Source organism: Coturnix japonica, chromosome 2 (genome assembly GCF_001577835.2).
Source record: "Coturnix japonica isolate 7356 chromosome 2, Coturnix japonica 2.1, whole genome shotgun sequence".
Taxonomy (NCBI): Eukaryota; Metazoa; Chordata; class Aves; order Galliformes; family Phasianidae; genus Coturnix; species Coturnix japonica.
This window is the reverse complement of record NC_029517.1, coordinates 22,817,200-22,836,799: the sequence shown is the minus strand read 5'-3', so window position 1 is coordinate 22,836,799 and position 19,600 is coordinate 22,817,200. Positions and strand designations below refer to the sequence as shown.

At 36.5% G+C, this 19,600-nt stretch overlaps 1 protein-coding gene across 10 annotated transcripts in view; it reads left to right on the top strand.

Annotated features, from left to right (window-relative positions):
• Positions 1–19,600, top strand: part of ICA1 (islet cell autoantigen 1) — a 68,524-nt gene that overhangs the window by 11,822 nt on the left and 37,102 nt on the right. For 7 of the 10 annotated variants that reach the window (XM_015853583.2, XM_015853589.2, XM_015853582.2 and 4 more), the window contains 4 exons: positions 1,686–1,857; positions 3,677–3,749; positions 5,429–5,552; positions 7,752–7,950. In XM_015853583.2, the coding sequence (XP_015709069.1) occupies positions 1,686–1,857; positions 3,677–3,749; positions 5,429–5,552; positions 7,752–7,950 (568 nt within the window). Of the gene's footprint in view, positions 1–535; positions 552–1,685; positions 1,858–3,676; positions 3,750–5,428; positions 5,553–7,751; positions 7,951–19,600 lie in introns of all 10 variants that reach the window. The other 3 variants (XM_032443156.1, XM_032443153.1, XM_032443152.1) reach the window with 1 other exon arrangement.

The following is a 19,600-nucleotide window of genomic DNA, read 5'->3' as shown; positions in this document are numbered from 1 at the left end:
GTATAAGAATGAGCAGGAGCTAGATATTTCTCCAAATTATATTAGTAGTTGAATTTGTCTGTGGTAAATGATTGTATTCTTCATCTTCCTCCAGTTTCTTTATCTGTCTAATTCAGGAATCTCTACTAATCCCAGAACTTTTTCTTTTTTGTGACCTTGCATTAACAGCTCATTTTTATTCTTCCCACCATGTCATCAGAATTTCCAGTGATCTCAAACAAGGCAGCTATTAAGGCTGGTTGACATCAAATGAGTTATGGTGTTTTCTTCATTTGACCACTGAACTGAGATACCAGTTGTTTGCACAGCTGTAGCAGGTTAAAACACATAACTGGCACACAGCTAGAGCCTTAATACTGCCACATAATTGGTTCAGTTTTACCTCTTTCTTTATTTATTTTCTTCTTTAAGGTAGTATAACACTGTTCTTATTAGTTAAACTATTGTATTCTGCTTTCTCATAATTCAGGGGGATTTGGCAGGGATCTAAACGTCCTTGTCATTTATTAGATATTGTAAATTTTTTCTTTTATAGGTGCTACATCTGTCAGGTCAGTACAGGTCTGACCTAATTTGATAGGCTTTAATTGCCAGAGTATGTATAATGATTGTGCAGAAATACATATGATGCAAATAGCGTATGCCTGTCGAGCAAAGTTCCTTTTCAGGTCAAACTCCATCATTAATAACTGTGTAGGGTAGCGCTGCCACCCTTTTTAGGGATATGTGCACCAAAGACTTTAATTTTTGTAGTCCGTTTAATACATTACATCTTAACAACCAATTATTTCTCATAAGCTGCAGTGATTTTGCAGATCTTAATTTATACAATAAGGGAAAGGATACATACTTCTGCAGAAATTAATAGTGGGATAATTGTTACTGAAAGAGATCAAGATTTCATTGAGAGATTGTATTTTCTATGTTTCATATGGTATAAATATATCATGGAATATGCAGTTTGTGTTTATATTTTTTTATTGGGTTTGCTATAGGAATGTAATGTAGAATCTTCTGCCAGTAAAAATTTCCCATCCCTCTTGCGGTTGAAAAAAGAAATTATCAGTTTTGTGCCTACGTTTGTCACTTATTCTTTGCACAGTGAAAGAAGTGAGCTTCCTATTTTTCACATAGCCTACTCAAAAGGGACAAATATTCTTTATTTTTAATTATTTATTCAATTTTAAAAAATGAAAGTAAAGATTGTAATTTCATTCTTTAGCTGACATTCTTTAAATGACCTTTGTGAAATCCTGATACAGTTGAAATGGCATGAAAATTACTGTCTAGTTAACAGTTCTACTATTGCTCTTTTAAACTTTTTTGTTATGTATGTATTGTATATTATGTATATATTGTTATAAAAATGAGATTTTAATTCCAGGGCTTATAAATTATACCATAATACATTGCAGAGATTTCTTAGGAATTGATTATTTGGCAATATTACATGCCCAGGACATTCAGATAAAATGCAGTGTATTGTTTTCCAAAAGAGAATAGGAAATATTGGTGGAACTTTACTGCTTTAATAACTTTGTTACTAATGCATAAGATACATATTACAATATACATGCCTGCATATACATGAAAAATTCTGGATGTAAATGTATTAATATAGTTTGTTAGACTTACTTTTTGAGCATCATATTGAAGTTCTGTTATTTTGTTTCTTAATATTTTAGCAATTATCCAAGGGAATTTTATGATCAATATGCTCAAAGCCAAGAAAAATCTGTGGTTAATAAAATGCAACAGAAATACTGGAAAACAAAGCAAACCCTTATAAAAGTCACAGGAAAAAAAGAAGATGAACATGTTGTGGCTTCAGATGCAGATCTGGATGCAAAACTAGAGGTTTGTAATGTCTACATAATAACTGTTCTCTCATAACTTCTTAGATGTTTTCATTTCCATCAAGCGTCTAAGATAGGTACCTATACATATGATATAATAATGTATATAGATTATTGTCATTATTTTTGTATAGTATCCTTTCTAATTTTGGGCAAAAGTACTTAGGGAGACACGAGGAATATAGTGGCATTTTTGTAAGACAAAAATTTATATTCATACCTATTTTCAGGTTTTGGTGGCAGGCTTTTTCTTCTTTGTTGTCAAGAGGAACAAGAGGTCATCCTTTGTTTATTATCAGGAATTGTTACATAGTGCAGTCTGCTCTCTAAGGCTTTTGTACAGATTACTGTTTTTGAGCATGCAAAAAGGCAGCATCTGATTCTTTAAAGAATAACTGAGAGAAGGAATCCTACTGTGTGACAAATACAGTCCCAAATGTCAGTACCTTCAGCCACACTGAAAAAGAGCTAAGGTTCTACAAACTGAAGAGCTTCAACAGCTTTGACAAAATCAAAAAAAGATAGAGAATGGACTTCCAAAGTGTAATAACCAAGATAATGTCCAGCTGAATTTCATTCGTGTTGTAGTGTAATGGTCTGTTTTGTGTCACTGTTTTTCTTAGAAAATAGTTGAATTAGGATTCTCAGGATTTATGTGTTAAAGCTGAAATACAAGCAACTTTTACAACACACAAATATTTGTAGACTGACTGTGGTAGTGATAACTGATATGTCTTAGAGGATACGGGGCATGTATGAGGTTTTCATGACAGGTTTAAAGTGGAAAGTATTGCTGTGAAACAAGCTAGAGGGACTGAAACAGTATTTTATAAATATATGCACCTGAGTTTGTGCTGTGCTTATTGTGTTGCTGATTCATCAGACAGGATGCTTTGTTACTTCATATGGGATTATAAGTAGGGTAATTTGTTTACAAGATTTAAGAAAAGAAAAAAAAGGAAAAATGTTTTAACTTCAACATCTTTTCAACTGTGAGTAATGCTGTCTTCTTCAAAGACAAGATCCTAGTATACATACAGGAGGTTAAGCAGGTGCCAAAGGATGACAGTTACTGTGCCAGCAGTCCATTTTGCTGTTAACACTTGATATAGCAAAGTTGAAGTTTAAATTGCAGTCTGAAGATTTTAGATGAATAGAAAGAAAGAGTGGTAATTTCTGTTTTCCTGTTAATTCTCTGAACTTAATCAAGACTGATGTTTTTTTCTGTACTTTATTGGGAAACTGCTGCTTTGTCAATTTGGTTGGAAAACCAGAGCTGTGACAGTCAGATGTCCAGTTTAAAATCAAGAATTTTACTGTTGGCACACCCATATGAATTTGTTCCACTCTACTTAGTGGTATTAAAAATTTAATGTATTTATTGCCCCTTAATATGTGAATAATAATTCAGTGAAACTGCTGACAGGCACTTTGTTTTGTTGGAGTGTATTCAAGAACAAAGATCAGTACGTCTTCATATGTATTGAAAGATATTAATTACAAAACAAATCCTTAGTACCTTGGTTAAATATCATTTGTGTGGCCTGTTTCCAAAATGTTTTTTGTCTGTATTTTCCTTATGTATGTTTTGACTGATCTGTCTATATGGTTTCAATGAATAATGTGATTGAAAGAAATACACAATTAACAAGGCAAATACAGTTTCAAACTGGAAAGGTTACACAAAATTCAAGAAGAAAATACAATTTCCTAGTAATTTCAACAAAATTTAAGATAAGCTCTTCTTTGTGTTTTAATCTTCAGTGTTTCTTGAATACTCTTAAAAAAGAATCTTTTTGTTTATTCTGTTTCAATTCCAGCTGTTCCATTCAATTCAGAGAACATGTATGGAGTTGTTGAAAGCAATAGAACTTTATCAAAAAAGGATTTGTTGTAAGTATGATCAAATGCAGTAGTTAAAATGATAAGGAGATTTGCAGTATGAAATCATCTAACAAGTGAAAAAGTAAAAATGGAAATGGGGAAACACTGCTTTAATCCTAGTTAAAATTAAAGATAATGTTCCTTGCAGACACCTAAATGTAGACTCTTAATTGTTTATAGATCTTCAAGTTCATGTTATGTTTTATGTTTGATGTTATACAGTGATACAGAGCAACAATTATGGGGATAGCTTGATTTAAGTTTTTTTCCCATTACATTAAATTCAGAACTGTCTTGCGTTAGAAATTCTAACTCTTCTGAATTCTTGTGTTTTTATCAAGATTGACTATGAAGAATATTGGTCTTATTACTAGTTTTATAATTAACAGTTCCATGCTATTATGATGAATTTGATGATGCTAACTTAATTGCAACAGGTAGACATTAATTAGTAGTAGTCATTAGTGAGAGACAGGAACCTCATTTGGGAAGTTTCAAACAGCTCCCATCATACATCTCTCCCATTAATATTTTTGACTCTCTGCTGCTGTGGTTTCTGGACTAGAAAAGTGAATCAACTTTGGAAACACCTTTTCATTTACTTTTTTCTGTTCAATTTCACACATATTTTCTTCACTTTCCTTTTTTTTTTTTTTTTTTTGCCTGTCCAAAGAAGTTGTTCAGAAATGATGCTTTAGGATACTAAAGTAAAGTTGTTAATACAGTAGTGTATTGGAGTTCAAGATGTATTTCACACTAGTAGGTGAAATTTCCTACACAAAGATGTGCATGCGGCATACCCTGTCGTAGTATGCTACAAGTCTACAATGATTTGATTGTCAACATTTACCAGAATGACAAGAGGACTTCATAACATCTTTCATTGTATTGGAGCATTCTCCTCACTGAGCTGGGAAGAAATAGGTGCTATTGAAGACAGACACTTTGAAGGACTGTTAGATGAGGCCACCATGAAATGTTTTTGTAACGATGTGAGATCATAGAAATTCCAAACTGAGAGTAGCCAACATGTTGATATATAAACATTTGCTTTTGTTCATCTGCTTATTTAAAAAAACAAATTCAAAAATATTATTTAAAATGTGAAAAATTCTTGAGTTCTAAAAATGATGTGGCAGAGTAATTTGAAAGTAGATTATATTTAACATGAAGTACTAGATTTTTCATAATAAAAAAAAAAAAGTCAGTTGTAGTCAATCTTGAAAAACAAGGACCAAGATGAAAAACAACTGAAAAAGCTTTGAGTAGCGTAACTAAATATTTGCTTCAGTGTAAATAACCTAAGATCAACTGAAGTAGTCCTGGTACTAAAAAAGGATATTTTTTAAAATTTTTCATTTTTAAAGAGAGAGAAAGGCAAAAGGATACTACAGTTGAGCCACTTTTGGGTCCTTTATGTAATCCAACCATGATTTATTTTTTCTTGTAGAAGAAGAAGGTATCATGTTCCTTTATTGACTTTTGGAACTGACAAAATTTTGTGATTCTTGTTAAGTACAGGAAACTCGTTAAACATTCTGATTTATAAATTCAGGAATTCCATGAAATTAGTTTTTTCTGTGCTGCTTGGATTTGGAGCGACTTAATCTATTTGATGCTAGGCCAGTTAAAAAGCTGTTAGTAACGTTTTAAATAACATGTTTGATCACTCGTTTATTTTTCATTAGTTCTGTCTCAGGAAGAAAATGAATTGGGGAAATTTCTTCGATCACAGGGTTCTCAGGATAAAACAAGAGCGGGAAAAATGATGCAAGCAACAGGAAAGGCCCTCTGCTTTTCTTCTCAGCAAAGGTATGTATGTCAGAATTACCAGCTGATCACAGGGAATAATGATAGTTGATTCATCATTGCTATAACTTATTTTACCTCTATAGATACACATAGCTATAACAAAGCGATAAGAAATTTGCAATTGACCAAAACTGCTGAAATATGGACAATATTTCTGGCTTGCTGTGAGTACTTGTACCAGGTCTGTTCTCTGTTCCATGAGCCTGCTGTATGTCTGGATCTCCAGATTCCTCCACATATGCCTGTTCAGCTCAGCAGTTCTGAAGCTATACAGGTGCTATCTGCATGGCCTTTCTAGCAGTGGGACAGTAAAGGAGCTGGTTCAGATCTCTCTCCTGATTAGCTGCAGTTCTTATTGTGTGGAAAAATACTGCAGCAATCCTGCTGTGGGAGGTGTCTAGGTCTGGGAGGGGTAGGAGGTGGCTTTTTCTGGACCATAGAGTCTCACACCTCAAGTAAAAAAAAAGCCATTTCCTGCTTTAACCTTACAGAAAGAACCCCAAGAAAACATCCTGCTGACCTTAGTAGATTGGGTAGGAGCAAGTTAGTAGAAGTTGAAGGATACAGAGGGACACAGAAATGCATAAACTTTTCCTTTTCCATAGATTTCTTGGTGTCTCACTGGCTGTGCTTTTTCAATGGGTTTAAAAGCAACAGTACTTGATGTTGTTAGGTTTTATTGTGTGGACAATTTTGGTTTTGTGGATATTTTTTGTGTGTGTTTTTTTTATGTTAGTACTATGAAAGCTTTAAATTTTCTGTCAGTCAGAAGGGAAAGTTCAGTTCTGTGACAAAGTAAAAATCAAATTCTCTAGACTTTTAGTTATCATGACGCTTTCCAACTTTAGCTGAGCAGTACAACTGTTTGGCTCAAAATAAAACATCACCTACCAAGTACTGAGAATTTCATGTTTATCATGGACTACAGTTTGGTCATTAGCACATCCAGGAACAGCCATGAGTAAGATCTTCGGAACAGATGTAAGGTATCTTTGAGCAAAAACCCCTAATGATTTGCTTTTTTAAATAGCTGAGCATTTTTCACAAATCACACTGTATGATCTGTCTGTGTAAAGTGAAATTTTCCTTTGAATGACTGGTGAGGTGTTTGTAGAATTATACCCAAAAAAGACCCAGAAAAAAGTTCACATTTTATTGTATCTCTTACTTGGTGTGCACTTATGACATCGTTTAAAATAATTTCCCATAAAAATAAAACAGATGTTTGTCTTTCTTTTCTTCTTGAGCCATCTTCAAGCTCATCTTGGAGTGAGGATAGTTGTTACTTATGTTGAACGCCAGTAGCAATCTGGAGATCAAGTAAATGAAATTTGCTGGCTATTGGAGCTGAAATTAGAAATTCTTGTGGGTCTAGGAAGTCCCTAAGTGACAAATTAAACTAGCTCTACCCTGGTGTGGAACTGATTGAACCCATTCCAGCGAGGTGGCTGCTGGCAAGAAACAGGAAAGCAGAAGCGGCAGATGGAAGCATGGCAAAAGTTGGAGAAATTCTGTCTAGTCTGAGATCCCATTGGGAGCTGAATTGATGGCATAGGGAAGACAACAGTGTCCCCTGCTGCCTCTCCAAAGTGCAGTATCTGGAACAAACATTTAAAAAAATCCCTAAAACCTTCCTGAAGATAAATATCCTTCAAAAGAATTGTTTGGATTCCTCAAAGTAAAGGAAAAGAAATCAGCTAATTAGGCACCTGATGGATCATTTCTTTGTTTACATGTACATGTGAAGATTAAACGCTAATAGAAATGCTTTTTTTGTGGTTTAACATGACTATCCTGCTGCATCTGTGGTGTGTATTCAGTAATACAAAATACCCCAGGTATATTCTTACACTTGTTAAATGCAACTTGCAAAGAGGAAAGTTTAAAAAGTAAACCTAAGCATTTTAGCGAAATAAAATACACAGATTAGGAAAAGTTTCTTTTCTACTAGCTTGAGTAAGTGAAAGAAACTGTGAAAGGCTGCTACTTTTCTAGAACCTGAAACACAATATGCATACAAAACTATCAGCTTCATGTATGTTCCCAAATAATCTGTACAACTGTCTGAACACAAGAGTGAAAATTAAATGATTTTTTTTTCAATTTTTTTGTTTTGATTACTAGCAAATTATCAGTAATTATATTAATTTGCATGCCTTTGTGGAATGACTTCCTTCGTTTCTTCTTGTTTTCCCCCAGATTAGCACTGCGTGCTCCTTTGACTAGGTTGTATCAAGAAGTGGAGACTTTCAGATATAGGGCCATCTCAGACACGTGGCTGACAGTAAATCGCATGGAACAGTATCGGACTGAATACAGAGGAGCTCTGCTTTGGATGAAAGATGTGTCTCAGGAGCTGGATCCAGATCTTTATAAGCAGATGGAAAAGTTCAGGAAGGTATGACAATTTCCTGTAGTTTCCTAGAATGGAATGCCTGATGAAGCAATGAAGCGTGATTTTGATTGTTCTGAGGAGGATATAAATCTGTAGAGCTAAAAATGCCATTAAACATAACTAATCTTTTTCCGTGTGACAGAACTCCAATTACTCTGATATGGAATACAGTATCCTTCAAAGAAGAGTAGGCTGTAAGGGAAGATATGGTAGTAAGAAATAGCATTTTTCATCAGTCAATTCAATTTCATCTTAAATCTTTATTATTTAAATAAAATATATGTTTTAAAGAAGGTTATCTAATTTTAAATACTTAGCTGTGATACCTGAATGACTAATTGAAGAAAATATGTCTGTTTTCAGCTGGGAAAGGAAAATATATTTTTGTAACTAAAATGGACAGAATAACAAAAGTGCCATAGTATCTGCTGATAAATCTTTGGGTGCAGTTAAAAGCAGGATTTTTCAGAACGGATTGCTGCTGGATTTGAGTGAGGAGTTCCTATACAGTTCAGCATGATTCCTGGGCAACTACTAACCATACTGTTAAGAATGCTCCCTCCATAAATTGTCTTCATTCAGTGTCTGTCAAATTGATTATACTCCTCTCCTACCAAAGGGCTTCCAGAATCACAAGTCACAGAGGATAGTCTGCATGTTTGCTACCAGGTGTGAGGATAGAATTTATTTGGGCTGATCCTGTTCAGGGATGCTCAGGAGGCCCATGCATTAGTAAAGGACTGCAACTTTTATTAATGAGCATAATAATCACTATTTGCTGTTTATAAACATTGACTATTATGCGGAATAAAGGTCCTAGGTTTAACTTGATGGATTGTGCTTTGAGTGAATATGAAAAACAAACACAAACCACCAACAACAACAAAAACAGCCTTATTAAAATTGTGTGGCAAATGAACGCTGAAGCCTATTAACAGAAATTGTGCTAGTAGGCATGCATATGTATGTATGAGGATGTGTCCTAGAGACAAACATACAAAAAACAGTGCCTGTTCATTAATGGCTTAAGCAGTCATCTTTTTGTGACGGGAAGTGTTTAGAGATGAAAGGTGCTTAATTTGGGGTCTTAAAAAGTTGAGTGAGCCATCCTAATGGAAAATAACTGGTATGCATCTAGACTATACCATTTCTTGTAAACCGAAGTGGTGACAATAGCAATTAAGTAAGGAGTGGAACAGATGAAATTCCAGCTAGCCATCTAATCTTTATTTAATATCCTTCAGTGCAAGATATTCTTGTAAGTCTTGTGGCATCAGGCAAGTATTTCATTATGCCTTGTGGGAAATGTTTATAATGGCAAGTTCTTACAGGCAAAATAATTGGCATGGTCTTGGTCTCAGCTGATTGCGTATGTGTAATGTTTGATTTATTAGAAAAAACAATTAAAAAATTGAATGTTAGAATGAATAAAGCAGTGCTGGTAATGGTTGTACAAAGTTGACTTACAGCTTTTTTGAAAAAACAAATGCTATGGAAGGTATAAGCCATGTAAATGGCAAAGTAATTAGAATAATGTATGCTTTGACTCATGAGCTGCATGTGAATTTCAGACTTCTTGTGTTGCTGTTCTTCAAGGTCAGAAAAAATAAAGTCTGTTTAAGCTTAGCAGTGTTGAGGAAAATTTTCCCATTTGTGCCATATTAAATATATTGAAATATTTGTAAGTCTGAAATGAGGTATATTTTAACATAAACAAATCATTGATGTGTTTGATATAGATGCTAAAATTCTATAACATTGCCTTGAAAACTTCAAAAATACTTGAAGAATGTCCTTGAACCTTTTTTTCCTCTGGCTGTCAACAGAAAACCTTTCAGATCACATAGTATTATGGAGAACAAAAACCTCTATGTTTTGCAGCCAGCAAAGTAAAGATTGCTCCTGGTATCAACTTTCCTACATGTTTTAACACTTGCAGAAGTTAAAATTGTTTTCATTTTGGAAAAACATTACAGAAGCAAAATCCTAAAGTATAATTTACTTAGGCAGCTGATGCTGGACAAGGCACGAGTTTGTTTTTAGTGCTTTAGGGAAGTAGAAGATAAATAAAACGAATGGTGGATACTGCAGTCTCAAATTATTATAGAAGTTATTTTTATTCTCTTTTTGTTATATTCTTGCTTGCAGATCTTGATTATACCATAGTGTGGCAGTGTAATGCAGGACTTTTAAAGCTTTTTTTGGATCTCTCATGATTTAAGTCATGCTTAACTTTGTGTTGAGAAAAATACCATAATTACTAATCATAGATTTTTTTAATTCTCAAATACTCCATTACCAGTGAGAAATGCTTGATCTGGAGCTTCTTATGCAGTGATTCACCAGCAAGTAGTTAATGGAGCTGATCTGTGAGAGCGTTTGGAGGAAAAAAATATATTGTTCAGACTTCTTATTGTAAAAGTGCTATGTGTTACTTCAGTAAATGTCTTTTTAATTTTGAGTAAACAGTGCTGGTGTAGAGAATTTTAATGTACCCAGTGCACCAGAAGTATTTATATCACTTGGTTATAGGATCTTTTTTTTTAGTCATGTAGGCCTTTTTAATATAATGTTAAATACATCACTATGTGTACAGAGGCAGTACTTGTTTCAGGAGACCAAAGCTAAATCAATCCAGATGGGCTTTTCATACCTCCTGTCAGAGTGGCTAAGGCTAAAAGATCAATAGTTGAGTCAGTATTTTCAGAGCTGATAAAATCTGGGTTAAAGCATTGGCATTTTTTGTAGCTCTCTTTCAAAGCAGTGTGGTACTTGAGCTTTCTACTGCTGTTTCCAAGACATCAGTGTAAATACACTAGATCCAGCTACACTGCTGTTTTCAAAGTGTTTAGTGTTGTTTTTTCAGCAATAACCCACAGAACAGCCTTTTTACATTGTTACATTAAGATATCCTTCTGATTGTTGCTACTTAAGTCAAACCAAGTAAATGGGTAAAGTGTTTACTTCTCCCCACAGTGTAGTATAAATGCTGTGCACCTCCGCTGGCTTTTCAGAGGTTTGTTGGTTTTTTTGTTCTTCTTATAAACAAATTATAAACAACAATTTACATGGGCGGATAGTGATAGGACAATGGGGAAATGGTTTTAAACTGAGACGGGAGATTTAGGTTAGATATTAGGGGGAAGCTTTTCACATAGAGTGTGGTGATGCACTGGAACAGGTTGCCCTGAGCGGCTGTGGATGCCCCATCCCTGGAGGCATTCAAGGTCAGGCTGGATGTGGCTCTGGGCAGCCTGGTCTGGTGGTTGGTGACCCTGCACAGAGCAGGGGGGTTGAAACTGGATGATCTTTGAGGTCCTTTTCAACCCAAGCCATTCTATGATTCTATGATTTATGGATACTCAAACACAGCTACAGATATGGTGGTCTTTCATCCCCACTTTGGAGCTTCAAGTGTTGCCTGTGGGAGTCTAACCAATGCTTTGCTATGCAATACTGTGATGTTTAAAATAACTTCATCGAGATTGTGTTCATTCACCAAATTCACCACCACTGATTAGGTTTGTAAGTTTCTTAAGTCTTGGCTGTTGTACCTGTCTGGTGACTGCACTCTGCAGTGTGAGCTCTGCTGTGATACTGTAAAATTACAGACCAAATAGCCCAAGAGCTGGTGGTCCCTGAATCTTCTTATCATAGCTCTGAAAAACAAAAAAGCTTTTTCATGCGTTTTCTGAGAAGGAACATACCAATGTGCAGACTGATAAATGTGCCACCAGGCAACAGCCTCCCATAGACTGCCTATAAGGAGCGCAGAAGAGGCTGTTCAGTTCAGTTTTACTTAGCTAGACTACCTCAGATATTTATACAGTGTGTTATAGATGTTCTTCTCAAAACTAGACATTACAGTACCTCCTGTAACAGGTTAAGAACTAAAAAGTTGAAAAAAATATCATGCTGGACTTCAAATATATGAAAAATCCTTTAGGTGGCAAGATATGTATATAATGTCATTGGTAGAATAAATTAATCCTTACTATATATATGGGTTTTTATTTCATCATCTTTCTGCTCTCTGCTTCCCTTTGTTCTGAGGTTCAAACCAAAGCTGAAGTGGCTTTGTAAATGCACAGAGCTTTGTAAATACTGGGCTCTCTCAGGCAAGCTGTGCTGTAGCAGAGTACTGAGAACTGGGTACATGGAGGCTGGGGCTCTGTCATGGTTCAGTATACCTGGAACTGTTTGCCCCAGGGGTGGAAACACAGCCTGTAAACCATTGACAGGTTCAATTTCTCCTTGTTGCATAGTCCCTTCTGCTTTGCGAGGATCTCTGCTTATGTATGAACTAATCAGTGGGAGGGAAGTGAGGTTGAAACTGTGCAAGGGCAAGAAGCAATGTATGGGCTGTTTACCACAGAGCTTTGTGATTGCTGTGAGACTCCTTCTCTTGAAATACAGTACAAGCCTTATGGTACTGAGATAGCAGCAAGATACGTCTGTTTGATCAGCATTACATATTAGACTGGGGTACTGTCTGGAGGAGGAGTCAGTTCTTGATTAGTATGTTTGTGGGAGCCAGGGGGAAACAAGTAGTCTGGTGTATCCTGGGCCTCCTTGTTCAGAGAGATGAGACCACTGTGCAGCACTGCAGGGGAGTGTCTACTTTAGTGGTACTGAAGAAGTGGAATAGATTCTACTGTGGAAGAAAAGTGTTAGTACATTCCCTCTTTCCCTAAAGATCCTAAAAATTATAGGTCTCTTAATGTCTGGCTGTTACTTTGCAGTTGTGAGGAACTTGCAAGCTTGCAGCTGGACTGTTTGGGAGCAGTTCATCTCAAGTTCTTCCTAGTTGTGGCACTCTATATATACTTGAAACAAAATGAATGTCCCTTAAATAGCATTTCAAACATAGGTCTGGCAGGAGAAAAGGCAAGGCAGTAAGGAAAAGGAAAGCTGAACAAGAAGAATTTGTAATGATATGACAGTCATTTAGACTGTTGTTTTTATAAATGTACTCATGTAGAGAGAAGATGATCAGCACAAGTTCTCTGCTGTGCCTTTTAGGAAAGAAGTAAAAGCTTGTGTGCATGGCTGGGGAAGAACAAGAATCTAAATAAATCCACTGATCAAAAGGGAAACGTTAAAATGTATATACTGTAAAGACCCTATCAAGTCTGGATAAGACGCATCTGCCATGGCTTTACAGGGAAGGCTTAGGAGGCTGTGGACACCCCTACGTCTTTGTTCTTCCACTGCCTCCCAGCCTACCAGCTCAGCCTGGGATGAGTGCAGTTTGGCTTGTGTGGTGCTGAAGGGGCTGTCCTACATTACATCATCATCTCCAGTCCTCCTTTAACACCGGAGCTTCAACAGCCCTGCAAGCCTGGAAGCACTGGGGAAATGTGCTGGAGGATTATTTTTTATCTGTATAACTTAAATCTCTTGGAGCACTGAGGATGTGCCAAAAGTCTAAGGAAGGGAAAAAAAGACAACTAATATGGTACTGACTTTTTTGAAACAAGAATGAATTTGATGGTTCTCATCCTTGTAAAAATAATTTCAGTTTGTGGTAAAATATTGAAAAGAAAATCTGTGGGCATTTAGAGAGTAACAGAATGAGGCTTAGTGAACAACAGAAGTTTGTAAATAATATTTCAGAGTTTTCTGATGTTATTTTGTGGTTCTGTTCAAATTATGAAAGTAGTAGAAAAATACATTGCATGTAATAGATCTGGATTGTTCAAAAGTACTTACTGGGAAAATGAATTTAAACTTGCATTAAATAATAAGTGCACTTAAGAGCTGAGACTGTTGTTTGAGGAACACTAGAAAAACTCATAGAAAATAAAGATAGAAAATATCTTGAAGATCAGTTAGTCTGTTTTCCTACCAGAACAGATCTCTGCTTTTGTAATATGTTTTCCAAGTGATTTGGCTCATCTAATAAATGAAATTCAGTTGAGAGTGACAGTCTTAGAAGTTTTGTGGATCTTGGTGGTGTTCTTGTTTAATTTTTTAAAAGGCAACTGAAAGAAGATGTGCTAATGTTAATTACTTCTGCAGGTATGGAGCTGGAAAGCGTTTTGGTTTTCCAAGCAGCAAAGTATACCAGCATCCCAAAGAAAAATGTCTTTGGCCTTTGCAGTCAGAGTGGTGTAATCAATAGACTTTCAGCTGCCATAGTTACAAATAGCACAGTAAATGATTCATCTGTAGAGCTGGCTATGGTATTTGCTGTTTATCAACTTTGGTTTAAAGAGAGGAAAAAGTTGTAGACAGCAGTCGTTTCTGTTTCTTTTTCAGAGATACTTCCACAGTAACTTCTCAACTATTGCAAAATTTAAAGCTTTTTTTTGCCCTTAGGCGACAACAATGTAAGCCTTTGGGTGATGATTGTTGTTCTCTGGAAATGGCAGGATGACCTTTAAGTAGCTTTAGTAGACCACAATTAGGTATGAGATATTTGTGGCACAGTTTTGTGAAAAATACTGTTAAATTTCATCGTACCTGTTAGAAATGTGAGAAGGTAGGCTCTATCACTTTGATAGTCCATCTTTATCACTCTTGCTGAACTGTTTGCTGATTTGGATTGCTGTTACTCATCAAAAGAGATGAAGTGAGATTCTAGGATGCCCGATAATATTTGCTGCAAGATAACTGTGTACTCTAAAATTAGTGAGACATCACCGCTTAGCATTTGGAGATCTTTATCTCAGTGTAGCAGACTGATGACAGAGATAACGGCTTTCACATCCTTCACTTCTTGTGGCATGCTTACTGCCGTCAAGAAAATCAGAATCACAGAATAATTAAGGTTGGGAAAGATCTTGGAAAAGATCTCTAAGATCATCTAAACCAACCATCCACATACAACCAGTGCACTAAACTGTGTTCCTTAATACCATAACAACATGTTTCTTGAACACCTCTGGAGACAGTGAGTCCACCACCTCCCTGGGCAGCCTGTGTCAGTTTACCACTACTCTTTCAGAGAAGTTTTCCTAATATCTAACATGAACACTTTGTTTCTTTCTGGTTGGAACAGAAATAACATAATATATATTATAAATATGAAATTATATGATGATGGAAGTGTTACATTTAATGATTTACTTAATAATCATGACATTTTAAAGTAGAACATACAAAAAGTGCACTTTGTAAAAAAATCATATTTTTTGTATTGTCATTGTCTCTTCTTGTAAAGTCAGATGAAGTTTCAGTGCTGAGAACATCTTTTTTTGCGCTGTTTCTGATGTAACGCTTTTTCCAGGGTCTTCAGTGTCAAATTCGGTAGCATTAAGTGCAGAAACACAAACCAGAATATACTTCAGATAGAAAATACTCCAGCATTTTAAATAGGCTTTAAAAAAAATCACCTTTTTATGACAAACTGACCTTAAGCCACAGTTTTTCACAGTGTATTTTATAATCTTGTAAATTTAAATAACCATTTCAAGTACTAATTGTAAGGATTTTGTTAGACAGTGAGAAAAAAAAATCAGCAATTTTCTGAAGTTATTTCATGTATATTGAATGTCATTGATGATTCTTACTAGGTTAAATGCAAAATAATTTGTGATAGAGATGCCCTTCTAAAAGCATAATAGAAGGATGCTATTTAAAAATAGAAGCAAGCTTTTTGGAGCAGATTACATCATCTTCAGATGCATTGCTTGTAGGATAGAGTTGCATCCAGAGACTGATGCTTGCCCTTGAGAGGTGGTTCATAATCCACTCCATTATTTTTAAGAAGAGTCAGATGAGACCCTGTAAAAGGGCTGGGAAAGAAAAAATGAGATGAAGTATTAGATATATTTCAGTGTTTGCAGTATTGTTACATGCAACCTAGTTGAAATGCAAAAAAGGTGGATGTGGTTTAACTGTTGTGCAATTTCACCCTTGTAGCTCAAGACAAAGTAGACTGAAACCACTGTTGGTAGAAGAACTTGTAGTAGTTCAGCAGACTAAAGTAAATTCAAAAAAGAGAAAGTTGTTATTTAGTTCCATTATAATGCTAAGTTAATCTATCATGATTATTGTTGTAAACCCCAATATTAGAAAGGTGCTCTCAAATATGATGTGGCAAACTTTAGGCTTCAACAGATTTTTGAAATATAATAATTATGGAATGTGTAAGCATTAAAGGTAGTCTTGAAATTGAATAAAAAGGAAGACAGGAGCAACTGAATGCTGTTTTCACTTAATTATCCTGCTGTGTTTTGGTCTTAAAACCAGGAAGAAATGGTAATTGCCTAGGCAGTTTCAAGTGGTCACTTGAAAACTCTAATCCTGCAAACTTATCTGTGTGGGCAAAGCTCCGAACCCATGTGGAACATTATGTGAATTCAGAGCCCAAATGAAGTGTAAAAATGTAAACAAGATAGGCTGTGAAAGGAGAAATGAGATTTGGAAAATTCCCTCAGCCTTAATAATCTGAAAAGCTAGGAGGTAGCTAAAGAAATATTTTTTAAAAATAAATGAAATACAGATGTGACTGAACTGAGAGAATTCTGCAGGAGAGAAGAATAAACAGGAAGGGGAATACAGCTGTTGGGGAAAACTCTGTTTACACAAGAGAACCAAGCTTTTTGGTCGCCATTGCCTAGGAATTCGTTCTTCTACTTTCCTAAAATGCCTGGGCACATACATAATGTAGTCTATCTGCTTTTACTCCATAAGGCCTTTGCTGTTCAGTTATGGGCTACGTAGGCTCTGAATCTTCTCTAAAATACTGTTTGATTTTTCTCTTTCTCTTAGTGAAACCCGACTGATTAAAAAATACGATATATATATATGATAATTTAAATCTTTCTCAATTTGTGTCAGGAAAGAATATAATTAAATTGTTATTAATTATTAAATAGGGAAATATCTTGCAGTAAACTGATGTATTAAACATCAACTGTGAAAGTTATCATAATTTATTTTTCCACTTAACAGCGCTGTCAGTTCAGGTAAATACAGCTGTGTATTTATAAAAAATAGTGTTTAACTCTGGACTAATAATAGTACACGAAATTAAACGCAGACACAGTGTGTTACAAGTGAGTCGTGATTATTAGCGGTTCTCATTCTGTTGCCTGTGCAGGAAAAATAAAAAACAAAATCTGAAAACAAAAAACAAAATCAAATAGAAAACAACAGCTGAAACTCAGCTGTTAGCTACTGAAGGAACTGGGGCAGTTTAGTCTGGGGAAAAGGAGGCTGAGGGGAGACCTTATTGCTGTCTTCCAATATCTGAAAGGCGCTTACAGCAAGAGTGGGGTTGGTCTCTTCTCATTGGTGACAGGTAACAGGATGAGAGGAAACAGCCTCAAGTTGAGCCAGGGTAAGTTTAGGTTGGATATCAGGAAAAACTTCTTTACAGAAAGGCTTTTTAAGCACTGGAATAGGCTTCCCAGGGGTGTGGTTGTGTCACCATCCCCGGATGTGTTTCAAAACGGTTTGGATGTGGTGCTCAGGGACATCATTTAGCAGAGGGCTCTTAGGGTAAGTTTTGTTAGGTTGTGGTTGGACTCGATAATCTTTATGGTCTTTTCCAACCTGAGCAATTCTATGATTCTATGACTTCTCTTCCTGCATTGGCACTGTAGACAGGATGGCTTTGTACTCAGGACAGTGAGAGCACCTTGGCACTAAATATTAAAGGCAGCCTAGTTATCATGGCGATGGCATAAGTATATTTCTGGGGGTGTTGGTGTCATACTGCTAATATTTGCTCTCTGTGTCAGTGGCATTCCCCAGCACTCACTCATCACAAGTACTTCACAGCCCTTCACACAGGCCAAGAGGACCTTGCAGCCAGCTATGTTTTATGATGCTCAAACTGGGGAAAATGTTACTGCCCTTAAACATGAGTTTTTAACTTCCCTTTACCTGATTCCAGTTGACTCATTTTCCCCATCCACCTGCTCAGAAGCACCTCAGAGTCAAGTAACAGTCTTGTTCCCTGAAGAATTTGATTTTGATGCAAAGGAATGAAAAATATAAATGCAGTTTTCTAACTGTGATGATGTTGCACCTAAAGGATTTAACATACCTTCAATAAATGAGATGGAAGCTGAGCTGTATAATTACTAGGTGAATAAAATGGACATAGTAGAGAGTTTTGTTTTTGCTATGTTACAATTTTCTTTACATCACCCTTCTAGCTGGTCTTTCAGCAGCTTTCAAAAGCAGTAATTAACTGTCTCTATCTCCTACAAGAGCTAACTGTCTAATTGCTCCCCACTTGCCAGCACCTCCCTGCTCCATGTGTGCCAACCATGCTTTGCTTTCAGATTGTGCAATATAATTAACCCAACTGACTTGTGAAAATCTCATAGCAATTCTCAACACATTTAACACTAAGTCCAGGTTACTTCTGGTTTATTGCTGATGAAGATCTTCCATGCCTGGAAGCTTATTTATTCGCTTTTGTCATATTTTGGTTGGCCTGCTTTGTGCTACAAATCTTTACAGTCATTTTTGGCATCTTGCAGACTTGAATTATAGTAACAAAAAAAAGTCTGTTTTCAGACTGTATCAGGTTATATACATTTGTGCTGTTGGATTTTGTCAGCTCCCTCAGTCATTTAAGGATATGAGTTATCAGGACTGACCTCCTCCCTAAAGAAGATATATGTTCTTGTGCAAAAATGTGCACCCATTTACAGTTAAGAATAGTATGTGTCCAAGCATGCTGCTGTGGTAATTACTCTCAACTGCAGATGCGTGCTTAACTGCTAGGACTGCATTTGGTGTCATATCATAAAGATCTATCCCAAAACTCTGAAGTAATACTGTGTAGGTGAATGTTGTCCTGCTTGCAATTTAGAAGTTTCCTGGTCAACAAACTAGGAAAATAATTGGTGATTATCTTCTGTGTGTGTCGTTGCTTCAAGGACTGTAATAGCATCAGTACATTTTTTGCCTTTCAGCCTGGTATAGCACACATCCTGAGTTTGAATAATACTGAAACTTGTCACCAACAAAAAGCTGAGGCATGTACTTAGGCTGCTTAAAGTAGAAAATGTGCAGCTTGAAGCTATTCCCTCTAGTCTTATCACCAGTTACATGAGAGAAGAGGCCGACCCCCAGCTCAATGCAACCTCCCTTCAGGTAGGTATTGAGAGCGATAAGGTCCCCCCTGAGACTCCTCCAGACTGAACAATCCCAGGGGAACACTACTCATGGCTGGTTACCAGTTGGATTTAGCTCCATTTACCACCACCTTCTGGGCCCAGCCCTCCAGCCAGTTCCTTACCCAGCCAAGAGTGTAGCTGTCCAAGCCACAGGCTGCCAGCTTCTGGAGGGGAATACTGTGGGAGAGAGTGTCAGAGGCTTTGCTGAAGTCTAGGTAGACCACATCAACAGCCTTTTCCTTGTCCACCAGACAGGTCACTAGATCATAGAAGGAGGTTAGGTTGGTCAAACAGGACCTGCCCTTCGTGAACCCATGCTGGCTGGGCCTGATCCCCTGGTTGTCCTGCACTTGCCACGTGATCTCCCTCAAGACAATCCTCCATAACCTTCCCTGGCACCGAGCTCAGGCTAACAGGCCTGTAGTTCCCTGGGTCCTCCTTACAACCATTCTTGTAAATGGGAGTCATGTTGGCAAGACTCCAGTTTCCTGTGACCTCACCAGTCAATAAGGAGCACTGATAGATGATGGAAAGTGGCTCAGCTATCACCTCCACCAGTTCCCTTAGCA